Source organism: Antrostomus carolinensis, unplaced genomic scaffold (genome assembly GCF_000700745.2).
Source record: "Antrostomus carolinensis isolate BGI_N321 unplaced genomic scaffold, ASM70074v2 scaffold2633, whole genome shotgun sequence".
Lineage (NCBI taxonomy): Eukaryota > Metazoa > Chordata > Aves > Caprimulgiformes > Caprimulgidae > Antrostomus > Antrostomus carolinensis.
Genome location: NW_010302918.1, coordinates 38,837 through 56,098, shown reverse-complemented (window position 1 = coordinate 56,098; position 17,262 = coordinate 38,837). Strand labels below are relative to the sequence as shown.

At 40.5% G+C, this 17,262-nt stretch overlaps 1 protein-coding gene across 1 annotated transcript in view; it reads left to right on the top strand.

Annotated features, from left to right (window-relative positions):
- The window catches only part of KIF26A (kinesin family member 26A), a 65,957-nt gene that overhangs the window by 22,955 nt on the left and 25,740 nt on the right, over positions 1-17,262 (top strand). The window contains exon 3 of the mRNA XM_029083986.1: positions 12,975-13,158. Within this exon, the coding sequence (XP_028939819.1) occupies positions 12,975-13,158 (184 nt within the window). The remainder of the gene's footprint in view (positions 1-12,974; positions 13,159-17,262) is intronic.

Here is a 17,262-nt window from a genome sequence, read left to right as displayed (position 1 = left end):
TGACAGTGATGCAAATTCTGTGAAAGAAGATTATGATGTATTAGGAACACTTGAGGCATATATTACTGCTAACCTGTTAAACCTGATTATTCCATGACTATCAGTACTTTCAGAATTTAATGCAGAGGAAAAAAAGCATAAAGAAATCAAACATTTTTTTTTAAGTTGCCATGTTTAAGATGTTTCTAGTTAAATCACTTCAGCCTGTCATTCTATGTCCTGTTAAAAGCAAGAATTCTATTTCTGCTAAGCTCATAATGTAGTTCACCAGTTCTCTGTATTTAACAGCTGTAAACTTTTGCCCTGTACCCTGTTGGGATGCACTGGTATCTTGGCTTTGTGCAGAGCTGGCACAATTTAAATCTCTTTGACAGATAAAGTGGATAACTGGGTTATGAATAAGTAGTAGTTCACCAAAAGGTGAAGAAAATGTGTGACTCATTGCATCCTGAGTTAGATCTTTTCGTGCTGACCTGTGGTAGTTAAGCTAGACTATGAGGTTGCAACAGAAGTGCTTGCTATAGTTACAGGTAACTGTAGTAAATTCTTGATGAATGATGGGTCAAGGGAAGAAGTGAACTCACTTGTTAAAGCTTCCTCATCATGCCCAAGAAATTCTGTGTTGAGGTGATGTGGGAAAATTACATTTTAATTAATTATTTGGGAAAATAAAATAATTGGAGTACCAGCTCTTCCCAATTAATACTACCTTGCTGGCAGATATGTCCCAAACCTGTGCATGGTTTGTCCCTACTTTGCAGTGTCCTAGCACTATCACAGGAGCTGTGGGGCTCTTCAGGGATGTGATGGCTTCCTGGGATTAATGCAGCTCAACAGCAGCTTGGTGCACTCACCCGTCTTTGTTAAATGTCCTGCAATGCCCCAGTTTCTCTTGCTACCATTTAATCACTGTTGGAAGCTGATCAGGAAGGGTGGCTGAGAAATCCGTGGCTTGGAGGAGAGCTTCAGATGTGCAAGTGAAGTGGAGCATCTAGCTATTTCAGGGGGAGACAGATATATAATTAGCCTTTTCCCATGAATGAATCCCTCTGAATCTAGTGAGCTGGAGCAGCCTCCTCCCCACTGCAGGTGCTAGAGAGGGAGATGCCCTCCCGGCCCCCTTTTCTTCTCTGCATGGAGCTGGGGAGAGCAAGGAAGCCATCGTGCAGATGTACAAATGGAGATGGAGCGGGTGTCACTGAAGGGCTTGCCTTGTCTTGCTGGTGCCATGCCACGGCTGCTGGAATGTGGTTGCTAGCTGTCCCTGGAGAGTAAACATGACCTGCATGGAGCTTGGTGCTACACAGGGACGGGAGACAGGGCAGGGTGTGCAGCATTGTGCAGTATCTTGTATCATCTTAGGGAAGCTTAAGCTTTCCTAGTTGCTGTGGCAGCACAATACTGCCTATAATTAAGGACAAACAAAACAGTGTATGCTTTAGGTATATCCCATTTCATGTTAGCCCGTAAGGAGGATAAATTAGAAGATAAGCCTGAATTTAGTAGGCTTTGTTCTTGGAAAAAGAAGTGACTCTCAGGATGTTTAAGAACAGAATATCATTACTGGTATCATTGCTAATACTGCATCATACATTTACACAGTGTTTTATCAGCATATGGTAAGCCAAGCTCCCTGTGAAGAGCTCATCCGTGATGACTATGAGACTGATGGGGCAAACAGAGATGAGATACAGAGCTGTAGTTCAGCAAAGGGAGAAGGTGAAGAAATGGGAGTAACTGGGAGGAGAGGGAAGGTAAAGTTTTGGACATCGGCACTGCTGGGTTAGAACACTGCTGAAAGCAGTCCCAAAGAAAAAAATGTCCCAAAGGCCAATAGATCTGTGATCAGGAAACGTCTAATTAATTAGAGGGGGGAGGCATTGAATGATCAGCCAAGGTGGGAAGCCCGAGGTGAGGATTTGAGAGGGTCTCAAAGGGAATTGGCTGAAAAAGAGAGGATGGTGGTGATCAGATAAAGCAGCATTGGGCATCTGGGCGTCATTGCCTTGGAAGACGAAGCTCCTCTGGATTCATGGTGAGAACCAAGGAGAGGTTGTGCAAGGCATCAGTGTCAGGGAGATGTTTGGAAGGAGAAGCCTCACCTGGATAGCACAAGCCACAGAGGTTGTGTGGGAGCAGGTTGGGCTATGCTGGAAGTGGCAAAATGAAGAAGGAAGGGAGCTTGGTGCCCATTATTCGTAGATAATATGTAAAGGAGGAGACAGTGAAAGAAGGGAAAAAATGGTTCTAATGATATGAGGACTTCATTATGAGGTCAGGATTTGGGAGAGGATGTTCTAGTCTTTACTCCAGCTTCATAGAAAAAGAGAATTGGAGGCACAACAAAACACTTGCAGTGTTTTCTGCTGGCCACGTGCCTTAAAGATGTTTATCATGTGAGGCCACCCCTGGGGAGGGCTGATTTTTGTCAGCCCTGAGTGCCTTGATGGATGATTCTGGAGCACCAGAGGCAGCCCCCCCCAGGAGACATGGCAGCTTTTTGAGCTGCTCTAGCTGGTTCAGCACAGACTGCTGCTGCAGCAGTTGGGTCTTGGATTAGCTCTGTATTCTGAGATATTCATGATGCCCAGGAGGAAGAGCAAAGCAGAGTAATTTAAAACAGATGTGCTCCCAGATATGTCAGAGGGGAGAATCTGTGCCTTCAGAACCACCCAAGTTTGTATTTATTTATGGGGGTAAATGGTGGTCAGTGGAAGAGATTTTAAATTAGGTAAAAGTCTGAATTATTTATGGGAAATCTTGACTAGAGTCATGCAGGTATTCCTTCTTCCTTTGTCCTCTCTCTCATCTGCTTTTCTGAACTTATTCTTTTCTCTCTTAATGTAAGGATTTTTCATATGATCCTTTCTATATTTTCTCATTCACCCATAGCTGAATGTTCCTGATTATTTTCCTGAATATATGGAATCTCACTGTTGTCTAGCTACCAGAGTCTCTTTTTCCCTTCGGCTTCTTCCCTTCTTTTCTGCCCTTCCTAGCTTGTCAAGAGGACTGCTTCTCCTGCCCCTTCCCTACCCCAGTCTTCCCAGTCTGCCTGCTTTTTTGGTTCCTGGACTCCTGAACACCAGTGCTTGCTCTGACCTCGTTATCTGGGGCTCCTCAGCTTGGTGGCAGTGGCAGCTGTGCTGGTGGTTTTGCTGCAGTGGGAATGGAGCATTCCATAGGTAAAATGATAATGGTGACTTTCCTGTGGGGATGTAATTTGACAGTTGGCACCTGTTTTGCAGCTTTATTAGTGACTTCCAAACTCTTCCAATAATGTAGCTATCTTAGTGCTTTATTAAGACAGACAAACTTAGCAGGCAAAATAGTAAAATCAGACTGATAGTTAATGGAATATTTAGTTCTCATGGCTGACTTGCAGTCACTCTAACAGTTTGCTGTGTGCAGGATGTGGTTTGCAGGGCAGATGGACTTTCAAGTGACACTGTCTCTATTCTGAGCTAGGCTGCTTTGCTTCCTTGTGCTCATGGCAAAATAAGACATCCCACATTATCATTTATAACAAAAATGAAATGTCAAACCAAAATAACGCACCAGCATTATAGCTGCAGTGCTGGATCAACTGCAGGATTACTCTGAAGGTACTTATAAATTTTCTGTGAGATAGAAGTGAATTTTGTCTTTCTAAAACTTCCCTCATCCTTCCTGCTGGAGGATGAAAGGTGTTTCTTTTGGCAGGACATTTCATAGAGTTTAGCCATTACCTCACTCAGCATCAGTTAGTGCTGCTTTGCTGGTCATCACAGAGTGACACTCTTGGGGTTGCTTTCTGCTTTGTTGGGCTTTTTGTGTCTTAAGTGGTGGAGCTCACTTATGAAGAAGAAGCACTGCTCTATGGAGTTTTTACTGGGAGGAAATGACTCAGTGGAAGTTAATCACCATAAAATGAATCTAATCTAAATGTTATGAGTGAAACTAGTTAGAGTCCAAGGCAAGCTTCAGAATATTCTTTGATAATGTGTCTTGAACAGGTCTTCAGGAGTTACTTATTTCTGCTGATATTTGAAGTTGTCATTTTTGGGTCAGAAATAGTCAAATCTCTCGTCTGCAGTGATGGAAGAACACGCATCTCATGATTTCCTGATAAGTGCTATTTTAAATGATGCTGCAATTTCATCCCATTATACCTCTGAGAAGTACCATTTCAGAACTGATGTCAGTTAAATAAATCACAGGAACACTGGGCTTTAAGAAGCCCATGTGTGCCTCCTCTGTTTAAAAATACTCATGTGGGCATGTGACTTCTGTACTTGGGTGATTTCTACTGCATCATTTAATGCTGTCAGTGACCATTTAACTCACTAACAGTAGGAATAAGTAAATGCTCCCCTGAGAAGTTATTTGCTTGGCAGTATAGGTGTCAAACCTTTGACTAAGCATCTGAAATAAAACCCATCTGAAGTGGGAATGGATCCTCTGTGAATTTTCTAGATGTGCACTCTGATGTGGAACTGAGGGAGCTGGAGGTGCTGAGAAAGGTATGTCTGTGGGGATGGTGTGTTGGAGCAAAGGAAGGTAACCTGAAAACATAACCCACCCCAGAGATTTTATGGTAAAGGAGACTTTACAGTCACAGATGCTGCCTTTATTCAGACTGCTATATGTGATCAGGAATGTGAAAATACAGAATTTCTCCCTCGTTCAGTCTCTGTCTTTCCTGTCTGATATTTGCCTGAATCTAGTGCTTCCATTGAACCCTTATTAGCCACATCGTGCATTTTCTCATCTTTTCCACTTGCAAATGTGCCTCATTCATCCCTGGAGCAGCCTGAATTAGCAGAATGCTTTTGCTTTTCATACCAGATTGTTTTTGATGAATAGCATGGAGTGTAATATCCTTTGTAACAAAAATAATTTATTGCCCAGTAAGTCATTTTGATACTGCCTTCTTTCTGTACACAGGCAGCTGATATTGCAGAGGAAAATTTTAAGTGATCTATTTAAGTAATTACTTTAATAATGAAGGGCTAGTTAGCACCATTGTTTCTGTTTCATTACTTTGTGGTTTTAAAAATGTCTTTATTACTTTTTCTTGATAGAATATAAATGAGAGTAGAATTTTATTTTCCTCAACCTGACTGTTTCATGAGTCTATGTCTCACTAGCAAATAAGTCTTAACTTTTTTGCCTAAGGAGTGTGCCTAGATTGATGTGGTTCTGCCTGCTTTAGCTCAGTTAGTTCATGAAACAGAGCAAGGAAATATTGCTGGCATTCAGGTAGCTGTATTTTCAATACATAGCTATCTACGCAGTGTGCAGCCCGGGAACTGACATATTTCTATATTAGGTGTTGACAGCCTTGCTTACATAAAGATTAACCTGCACAGGTTTTCAGCAGTTTGTCATATGGTACAATTCTAAACAGCAAGTGTGGAAGTACAGCAATATGTTCATCTGCTCTTGCTTTGTTTAACATCATTAGTGAACAGAGCTGGAAATGGTATGTGGCAGGCTGCGGTGACTAGCTGTTATTCTGGTGTATATATTAAAAAGTCAGTTCCTGAACCCTGGTCCTGGCTGTTGAAACAATGTTCTTTGGCAGGAAAAGTGTCTTAAATCAGCAAGCGTTGGAGGAGAATATGGAGCTGACATCACTTGAGACAATTTTGTAGCAGTGACCTCAGAAAACACTGGTTTGGGAGAGCAGAAAAAACAGTTGGGGTGTAACAGTCAGTGCTCATAGAGATCTGCTCTTAAACCTGGGGAAAAAATACAGAGAAGAGCTGTGAAAATTCCTCCTTGGATTCCTGCATGCAAATAGCTTGAATGCTTGAAAATAGGCATGTTTGGTTGCTTCTGTTTAATAACGTGCAGCTGAGAGGAGGGATCAGCTCTTGGATCTGTACAGCATGAGGAAGCTCTTCTGATGTCAGGGGTAGCCTGTGGGTTTGCTTTAACTTACCATATTCCAGGGTTTATCGCAAATGGCTTTACATGGTCTTTCTGCATGGTGCCTGAATTCGAGTGAGTCTTGGCTATTGCTCACCAATGCATTCAGCCTGAATTCTGCATTTTATGAAGATCAGAATGGAGTAGAGGGAGAGCAACAAGGATAATCAGAAACCAAGGAAACTTGACCTGTAAGGTAAGATTAGAAGGACTGGGACTTTTTCATTTGTAAAAGAGAAGACTGAGGTGTGGTAGTGGTCTTCATACAGATAACAGCTGCTGCAGCAGAAGGAAATAAGTCCTCTGCATGTCTGCTGGGGAGGTGAGGGAAAAAAAAAAGGAACATAAATTCCAACAAGGCAGACTTACGAGAGACATGAGGTGTGAATTTTCTAACAGTAAGAATAGTTAAAAACTGGAATTTATGGCCTTGGGAGGCTGTTGACTTACTTTCACTGGAAGTTTCTGATGACAAGTTGGACAAAAATATATTTGGAATGTATTAGGTAAAGTTCATCCTACTATGGAGCATTGGGAAAATGTAAATAACCTCTTAAAATCCCTTCTGGACCTGTCCTTGATCAACTGTGAGCAGATGATCCTAATATGTCAACATAGCTGATTTTTATTTCTGCCTTGCTAATTTTAATAAGAGATAGTAAAAGGAAATTAAGAGGTTGCTGAAAGTGAGAGTCTGAAATTCAAGCCTGAATTGCAAGATTATGTTATGTGCAAGAGGCAAGACATGAACTTAATCTCACTTTGGAGATATTTTCTCTCATAATGTTGGCTTGGTAATATCCCCACAATATTATGTGTGGTTTGACATTTTGGAATGTTTCAGAATAATGGTTTTCTATTGAAAATTTATTACCATCACCCATTATAAAAATGCCATTGTTTGAGCTGTGCATTGTGATCCAGATGAACTAATTATTTATTGAGGGAGTTGAACCACTGAAATAAGGAACATTAATTGTTTGTTCTTCCTGGTAGTACTTCTCGACAGCATTGCTGGGACAACTAAGCAAACAAAGGTTTGGTGCTGTACTTGTGCAATGGTACTGACGTGAGAAAAGCCATTGTGTCCTCCTGAAGCTATATATGCATCACAGGAACCCAATGAGCTTGTTCTAGGGGGAAGAACAAACCATAGCATCAAAATTTAATGTATACTTTTTAAGTGACTCCTTGGACAAAATTTAGTGTAGGAGTACAGGTGCTGCCTGTCCTTTCCAAACCTTCATGACAGATTTTAGACTTTCACAGTTTTCTGTTTAAAAATGGCTCTTTCTGAACCAGATTTTTTTTCCTTTTCCCCAAATTGAGTGCCATTAGTGGAAATGGATACCTTGTTTATTTTTAAGTTTGCTTGGGGCTTTGGGTAGCAACTGAACCTGTTTCATTGTGCTGCCTTTCTAATTTTAGCACCACAAATCAAACAGTAATAGTGATAATAAAAGTAATAATGCCAGTCCAGTTTGTTGTGAGTTGCGGAAGGCTCAGGACAGAGTACTGGAGGGTGTATTGTAGGACATCCGACTATTTGTTGTCTGTATTGACAAGTAATTAAGGAAACAATAACTGGAACTGCAGATACAATGACAGACTGTGACTTTCCCACTGCTTCCTTTGGAGCTGGTTTGCAGTGGGAAAAGCTTGGGATATGGGTTATGTGGCAGAGGAGTGATGTCTTGTTGGGCTGGGAACTGGGAAAGTTTGGAAGAATAAAGTGATTCCCAGTGTAAACCTGCATCCAGAATTTCCCAGGCTTTGCAGAGTTCAGAATCAGGGTAAAAATTGCTCCTGTGATGGCTGTCAAGGTCAACCCAAAACTTTTGAGTGAGTGTACTCTTGAGTAAACGCCAAAGTTCAGGGTATTTAAGGCTTGGACTGTACGCTTCTTTGGCCTTGACCCTCTCAGTGAAGCCCTTAAGCATTCTCATAATATGAATAATGACAGTAATCTCTGGAAGATAAGGCTGGCTAATAACACTAAAACTGTTAATGTGTAATGAGTCATGCTGAAATTAATGTGCAGAAGGGTTTTTTTTTATTATTTTTGTCAGTAGAGTTTAATAACGGGAAGCAGGACTCCCAGTTCCATTTCTGACTTGTGGTGGTTTGTCTGTAAACCCACTGTGTAAATTAAATCCTCTGTATCTCTCTTTGTTGACCCATTTCTAGTATGTGTCCCAGAGTTTATTTCACATCACTCTACCTTCTGAAGCTTAATAAATTCCACAAAGTGTTAAGCAGAAATTTTATAATTGTGCGTATTTATAAAGTTTTCAAATCTAGTTTTCTTTTTCATGGAGAAATTATGCCCTGAAGGAACACTGTTCTTTAGGGATTTAAATTGTGCTGTTTACTTTCACAGCTATAATGTGCAGAACGTGTGCAGTGAGTGTAAGCTAGAATCAGCTTGCAGTACATCAGAATATCTGAAATGTCATGTTAACCAAATAGGCAGAATTTAAAATAAAAAATTGTATTGTTATTTTAATGGGCAAGCTTTGTAGCTACTGTTGTTGCACGGTCTTATTCCTTAGGTACTGAGCATTATGTCATTGATCTGGACATGCTTTTCCTCGCTGGTCTCATCCATGCATGGCAGAAAACATAGTAATCTGTAAATTGTGTGTGGGGAAAGAGCAGGTTAGAGACTGTCCCTTGTCATTTGATATTTGAGTGCCCCTGCATGAGCCGTATATTAGTTTTATTTTCTACTGTGACACGTAGCTATGAGAAAAGAACTCTCCAGAGCGTCTTAAAAGACATCTTCTATTAAAGATGGAAAGAGTTAAGCAAGATGCAGACAGTAGATCTCATAGCCAGAGGTAAAAATACTGTACGTGGGTGTCTCATGCTTTAATTGGAAGAGAAGCGTAAAAGCGTGGAGCTTAGTTTCCCTTGCAAGAATATTTTGTAGAAAAGTGCTTGGTGGAGGTTGAACAGAGAAAGTTAAGGTAGGTGGAAAGTGTATGTATGTGTCAAAGCTGTGACAAAAGGCTTGGAAAATTCCCAGAAAAACAAATTACTGTAATGCTTAAGTTTTGCATAGTATTCCTTACAGGTCCTAATTTTCCCTGTGAGGGAACAGAAGTTGATATTGGAGAAGGTCAGACAGCCCACTGTGGTCCTGAAGATGGATGTGAGGGCCTCCTGTGCAAGATTAAATTTGAGAAAAAGAAACAAGTCAGGAAAGAGGCATGGAACCTAATTAGGCTCCTAAAGAAACTGATCTGGTATGAACCCAACTTCTGTCTTTCTCATGCTAGGCAAAAGGGCCTAGTTTACAAGAGCTTAGCTTTCCCTGTCTTCATGGGACAAAATCCCCTTGAGAAAAGGAATGCTGGAGAAAAAAAGGGCTGGAAAGTTAGGTGTAAGTTCAGTAATGGATTGTTGCATAAGGACTGCAGAAAATCCAGCACTCTGGAGTGTCTCAAAAGAGGCTCCTTGTAAATACATACTCTCAGGAATTTTACTGAAGTGAGGATTTTGTTTCATTTAGTTGGGCCCATGTCCAAACCATCCTGGCCTATATTTTGGCCTAGTGAGTACTTGGCTAGGATGCCACCAAGTATATTGCTAGTGCTGTAAGAAATCCATAAGGATTTGATGAGTCCTTATGTGGTACTCTTTACCTGGACCAGTCCAGGAGCCCAAGCAAAGCATATGAAAACTGCTGCCTAGCTGGCTTTTGTAGTAGTTAAAGAACTGGCTGTGCTTTTTGTAGGAGCTAAGGATGATAATTACTTAAATTCATATTCAGAGTCTACAGTTTGATAGTGATGTTTTGTTTTGCCTAAATTGCCCTATTCTTTCCATTAGTTCTGTAACTTTTCCCTTTAAGGAAAAAACAACCAAACAAACAACAAACCCAACAAGCTGTTTGATACTGCTGGTACAAGACGTCTGTGATGTTCCAACTCCAGAAACAACCTCATTTTAATGTCAAGCAAAGTAATTTTTGCATTCAAACACAGAGATTGTAATTAGGCTTTGTGCACTGGTACCTGAGAAGAGATGCTTTCTAAATGTGAACCACATACATAATTATTAGTGCACTTGGCCTGTTGCCCATCAAAGCGCTGATTATTTTCTACAACAGCTACTCCAGTTCCTCTGCTTTTTCAGTTTCCTGTTATCTCGCATGGACATCAGCAGTGCCTTTGCCAAAGTTCTTAGTAAAACTGTTGCACTCCAGACTCATAGGAAGAGAATTTGTCAGCACTATAGCAGTTAATTGCTTTAGCTAACATATGGCACTGTCCTTTGAACAGTGGAGATGCAGAAAGTGTGTGAATATTATTCAAAGTGAATAATTTTGAAATTTTTTCTGTCTTGGTGGGAAGTTAAGACAACTAGTAATGGATTTGATGTCTTCGATCTGCTTTTTTAAATGGTCCAAAACTGTGTTACTGAGCTATTGTCAGAGATGCTATATTTTAAAAAGGCTGACTTTTCTGTTTATTTGTTTATATATTTTGCTTAGCTTGGCCTTTTTGGGTGCATTTACTCATTGAGTTGTTAGCGCTTAGTTAGATGCTTGAATACACAATTCCTCAGTAAATTCGTCCTTTGTATCTCATTCTCTTTCACATATGTTTCCCAGAGGAGCTCCTTCAGCCAGATCTATTGAAGAAATAGTTAATTCATCAGGATTTAATGTATATCTTGATTGCACTTTGAAGACATTCTCTTGAGGAGTTGTTATAATTTCAACAAGGGATCATAGCATGTAAACAAGGAAATAAATGTTATCTTTCTTATTAATCAACAAGATGATTAAATAAAAACTACAATTGTTAATTGGTACTTGGAGATAGAGGGTAATAACTGTCTTGAGTCTGACAGTGAGAGTACCAAGAGGTAGTGACTCTTCTGCACAATAAAACTGCCTATAATTTAGAAGACGTTACGGTTTTAATGTGCAGCTGTAACTATAGTGAAGTTGTGCAACTGTTTGTCCTATTTCAGGTATATGTTTTCATACTGAATGAAGTGTTAGCAAGGGAATTTGAGATTTAGGCAATTGAATAGTTTCTCATTGCCACCAAAAACCTGACATTCTATATAAACCCATGCTTGCAGTGTTTTGCTTCACTGGGGGATGCAGTTCCTGCTGGTTTCAGAATGCAGCAAGAGTTGAAAGCTGCTGCTTTCCTCAGAGGCAGAAGTCCAACTTGCCTTTCACAAGACAGCGACTGCTGTTTCTCTCTGGATTTGGAACAACAGCCTCATTTTTTCATCACCTGAGTCTTTGTCTTTTTCTAAATACTGCTGTGTTTGTGGAGGGAGAAGGAAGCACGTAGAGGGTGTACATTTCTAGAAGCTGATGAAGTAAAAAGGTCCTAGATTTTAACAGACAAGTTTGGGAATATGGAGCATAGGACTTGGAATTTTGGAGATCTGTATTGAGAGTCCTGCCCTTTGTACTGACTAGGTGTCTAATCTTGACCCAAGTGAGTAATTTTGCTCCTCAGACAGAGCCAGTCCTGTGTGCTGTAACACATTTGAAGCAAATGGTGCTGCTGGAAGAAACTGTGCAGTCCTCCTGCTCTCAGGAGGAGTGTTCATTTTTGCTTCTAACCTACCATAAATATAAGCAAAGGAAGACTTTCCTTCTCTGATCAGCTTCCTAAGCTGACTCAGCCTGAGGCTGCCCGGTGACTAGATGAGTGGCAAAATTAGAGGACTAGATTTACCCTGAAGTAGGTATGACAGCAAAACACTGCCTTAGTTTCTCCATATGTCTATTGCTTATAGTACTTCACAGATGCTAGTGCCAGTTTGATCTCACTGAAAACTACTTGGAGATCCTGGACTGAAAGGCACGATGAAAATATAAAGTAACCATTGTATAAAGAGTCTTTTTGTTGTCACATATTTGTAAACTAATTTGTCCAAAGTGCCTTTATATTGCAGGCATGAACCAGAATAGTGCTTTGTCCCCAGAGGACTTGTTGGCATCAGCAGCGTGGTCTCAGGTTGCCCACAGATGCTGGCAGTGTAACACTTTGCATTTTTGCTGGCTTAACAGTAATTCAAAGTAATGTTAAAAGATAGCATGTTGGATCCTTTTGTGATATGTTTCTGAGGGTGGGCTATCTACTGACAGTCTCAGGGTTGGTTGGATCTTATTCAGGTGACAAAGCTCTCCTTGGCTTTGACAGAGTTGAGATTTCACTCTCACTGCCACCCCTAGTTGCCCAGCGTGTGCTCACTAACACTTGTATTTGTTCTACTTAACTTTGAAGGCTGGTTTTTGCCATGTGAGTTTTGATGTAGAGTCGAGTTTCTGTTTTTGTTTCTTGCTGGACTGTTTCGTGTTGCTGATGGAGAATAGCAGAAAAACTGATTATGTTCCTATTCTTACTCACAAGGAAGAATGTTACAATTTTAATTGTATGTTTTAATTTTCCCTTCTTCATCTTTTATGCTTTGAAATTCTGCATTTCAAAAGCAGGATCATTACCATTCAGAACATTAAAGCATATCTTTTTAATAGCTTTCCCTTTTAATGTGAAAGAATGGAATTGAGGAGGAAAACCCAATCTGTCTTGAAGGAAATTCTCTTGTTATCTAAGGATTTTCGGTGCAGCCAACAAGGGAGGATCTTGAGCTCAGCTGACTTGGAGTGTTATTCTCGGCCTTGAGTAACTTGTAGAGTACAAAGAACCACTTTCATAATGTTATCACTAGCAAAGTCCATCTGGTCCTGCCAGTGACAAGGGGATTATTTCAGCTTTTTATTGCGTCAGTGAGATTTTAGCATTTTAGGATTCAGCTGTCAAGCTGTCAGGGGAAAGGGGGGAAAGTTAGATTGTAATTGAAACTCTGTTGGGGGAGAAATTGACTGAATATGTTGCCAGTAATTTTTCTATCCATATTTCCTTCTATTAGTCTCCTGATAGTTTGTCCTTATGAAATCAGATTAGAATGCAATGACTTGATTTGTTAAGCAGGCAGTGATGACAATGAGCATCTGTTTGTCTGGTCCAGAGTCCCATTAACACCTTATAACATTGTCCTTTCTTGCTATTACTTTTATACAGAGCAGCACAGAAGCTTAACCTGTCTTCGAAGAGAAAGAAATACCATCCGCCCCTGCCACACACACACGACTTCTCTATTTATGCTACTAACTTTAGTGGCATCCTGCAGCTCTGTCCTCCCCCAGCACCACCTTGCCTTCTGAGAGCTGTGTCCAAAATCAAGGACAACCCTGGCATTGGAAAGGTAACTTTGGATTTCGATTTTTAAAAATCATTTTCTAGATGAATTTTAACAGGGCTGGAAGCTTTCAGCCTAGAACAGAGTTGGATTGGCTCAAGGGAAGGGTCTTGGGACAGAGAGATAGCCACAATTTGTGAATGTGCCTGAGAGCTGTTACCACGTGTTGCCTTTGGAAAGAGTTGGCAGCCTCAGAGCAGATTCAGTGCTAGAGTGTTGGCTTCCTTGAAGCCAGCTGACATCAGTGTCAACAACATTGGCAAAGGTTGTTTTGTCTTTCCCTCTATTAAAGCAAGAGGCAAATTTTCCTTTGGTGTCATTGGTCCAAAACCAATACACATATTTGGCAGAAGTAGTCTCTGCACTGACAGCAAGGCTCAGCCCCTGGTGCTGGTCCTGTCTGTCTGCTTGAGGTTAAGGAGCTACATTGAGGGGGCTTTGTTTCCCTCTGCTTCACATGTCATTGTAAATCAAGAGTACGGAAATGAAGTAGCAGGAGAGAAATAGATGTCTCTCCAACTTAGGAAATGCAGCACCTTTCAAATTGTAAAATTTGTGTTAATTTTATTTAAAATTAATTAAAATACAACCCAATTATTTAGAGCTTTATTCATATTTATAACTGTGTAATCACCCACACAGCAGAGTCTGAATACTTATTTACATAGGTTACAAGAGATTAGTGTTTGAAGATAGAATTGAAGTATGTAATGAGCACAGGAGAACTAAAATACGCACCTTGAGTAGCCATACAAAGCATCATTAGCATAAAGAGATTGTCAGCCTAAATACCTACAGCTGACACTGTTACTCACAGAGAATACTCTGTATTTCCTAAGTCAGTGAGTTTGTCCTAAATGGAAAACAAACGAGTAATTGGGGCTTTTTTAAGCAGGTGGAAACTCAGAGATGAAAATGTGATTTCTTCTGTTTTTCCAGTGTGTTAGAAAATAGGATGTAGTATTAAATGGTGGAATACAGCAAACCTGACTCAGCAAACAGTAACTTAGATTCCCAGATGGAGGAGGGTTTGCTAAGGAACACTGTTTCTATGTGTGTGTTTTAGCAGAACCCATTTGTTGTGCCTGCCTCTTCTCCGTGAGGCTTAGCACTTGGCCATGGCACCAGAAGTAACAGGGAGCATGGCATTTCTGAGGATCTTTGTCTTAGGAAGACAAAGCATACTTGGATCTCCTTGTGCCTGTACCTCAATAAAACTGTCTTTGCATTTGTGCCTGCAGCTATGTGTAGCCAAGAGACTTCAGCCTTTTTCCTGCACTTTGAGGGTGGCTGGTGGAGCTACCAGCATGACTTGTGGAAAGCTGTTTTTTCTGGTGTCTTCAAACAGATCAACAAAGTCTAGTAAAGATCAAGTGCACGATCCCAGATGGCAAGAGATTATATGCCTTGGGTTATGTAGTCTAACTACTTTCTTCATTAGTGAGGACAAGCAGAGGGCTTCTAAAGGGAAGAGCTCTACTAGAATGCCAAGGGGCATGGCAGGACCTTGAGCAGCTACACTGCTTGCCCAGCTGTGTGAACTTCTCCAACATGGGCTATATATGTATCCCATGCTGGCAATGTGAGTGATATTTTTCTCCTGCTTGGTACCCTACACCAAGAATTTCCAGTCTTTAGGGGGTCAACAAGCTCCTGTTGACCCTCAAATGTCTCTGTTGTTTAGCTCTCAGGTGAAAACATTATTGAAGATACTGTTTGTTTGGGCCCAGGGTTCCAGCTGTGTCCTTCTCACCACGTACTTGTTGAGCACAATTTTGAAAAATCCTGTGCTGTGCCAGAGAGGATAAGAGCTCTCTGATATTTGAGTCAGCCCTTTAGTTTATGAGTTAAGATCTAGACCATCCAAATGGTGATGAAGTGTGCTAGTTACTGGTTTTAATGCTCCTCAAAAAACAAAGTGACTAGGCATCTTCTCTGATCCACAGTGTAAAATATGCAATACCTATTAAATATCTCTTTTAACCCATTCCTCTTTTGCAGCTTTATAAATTACAGTGTTTGCCATAGAAGAAAAACCTCCAGCGATATAGCTTTTTGTAAAAATAATAAGTCAGCACAAATGAAATCTCATGTATCCTCATTCTTAGCACCAGTAGTCAAAGGAAAAGTGTCAGTCCTATATAGGTGTTCTTTTGCTACTAAACACTGATAGTTTCACCTTTTCTGAGCAATGCCAAGAAGCTTTTGGTAGTGTTTAGCCCACTATGCAGTAACATTCTCCATTATAATTTCCTCTTCACCAGCTTCTGCTGATAAAGATTTAGTCAGCTATTACCTCATTATGAGGATGATGGAAATAAATTATCTTTCTTCTTCACTGCTTTAAGTATCATAGCAATTGAGAGAAGAATCAGCAAACACTGGCAGATGTGCCATGGTCCTCTGTTAACTTCAGTCTTTCTTCTTCTAACAGCTTTTTACTTTACACTCCTCTTGGATATCTTTTTCCGTGGCTTTTTCTTGCACCCTGTCCAATAATAAGTACAAGATACGTGTATAGAACAGAATCAGCGATGGATTCTGGAGTCACTTTTTCCTACCACAGTGGCTGTAGCTGTGGCTGTGGCTGGTGCTTTCCTTGGTTTGTGTGATCGTTCCTAGGTCAGCAGTGCCCCTTGCTCTATTATTACTGTGTGGTTACAGTGGGTTAAGCAGCTGGTGAGGCAGCCTTTTCCTTCCTCACCTCCCAGCTTGCTGCTGTTTTGTCTTTCATGTGTAGTTATGATGTGGAGCACTGGTTCCTTGCTGGTTTCTGCTGTACAGGTAAGAGTGTAGCAGTGCTGATGGGCTGCCTAATTCCCACCTAACTTCACTTTACTAAGCTGAGAATGACCCATTGAGGACCAGTCCTTATTCTCATCAAGGGTGTGATTTCTATGAGCACAGATAGCTTGACAAGTTTTAATTCCCTTCTTGTCAAATGGTTTCTTTGAAAGCAGGAGAGGATTCCATAGAGAAATGTGCCTTTTCTTACTGTGAAGGTGCTGAAGAGATAAAATTTAAGAAGAGCAGAAGTTATGTGAGAATGAAAAATAGAGTAACAAACTGGAAACCCCTGAAGTGTCCAAGATACTTCAATGAGAGCAATGTGGCTCCCTTTATGAAAAGCTAAAGTGGTGAATGATATGTCAACTGTGCAGAAATACTGTTTATATTAAGAGGAAACTAGCAAGTAAGGCCTGAATCCCACAACTAATTATTATCTGTAATGTCTAGGCAGTCACATTTCTTTTGTAAATCCATTTAAAGCTTAAGGCAAGGTACATGTTGAAACATTTACAATGACCAATATAGTTGGCTTTCTGTATTTCCCCTGCTATGGTAATTCTTAACATTTTGTACCCGCTCTGATGCTCAAGGTTTTTGGTTCTTTTTTTTACCTGGTATTCAGCACCTTATAAGAGACACAGGAACAGAGTGTGGAAAATGTGATGTCACTTTGGGGCCAAAAGGAAAAAAAGAGCTCCAGAAGAAATCTAGAAGTATAGTGTCATAAGGCTGGCTTTCACACCAGGAAACCAGGCAAAGTGGCTGAAACAATAATAAAGACAGAAATTAGCAGGCAGGGTTTAATGTGATATAGTAGGGATCAGTTGATGGAGTGTCTACAGGTGGAACACATACATTAGTGTTCTGTGAAAGAGTCAGAGAGTACTTGAATAGGGTTGGTCTGGTTGGCAGAATGTATTTGGATATTGAAAAAGTTTTTGACAAGTGCCCTGACCTAGGTTTCTTAAAAAACCTCTAAGCTGTCATATATTCTCTTGTGGTTCACTAACTGGTAGGAAACAAGAGGGCAGATTTCATGTGAGAGCAAAGTTAGCAGTGGTGTCGTATGGAGGTCCATGCTCTTCAGTGTCTTATTGAATGGTTTGGATGAGGTGGTGAAGCTGTGTATTCAGAGTAGCCAAAGCTAAAACTGACTGTGAACACTTGAAAAAAGATTTCAGGACACTGAAGTTAATGAGAGGATAAAGAGGCAGATGAACTTTAGTATTGATTAACACAAGGTAATGTACATAAGAAGAGGAACTCATGAACAAACGATAAGCTGTAAGGAAATCAAGCATGACTGTAAGCCATTTTACC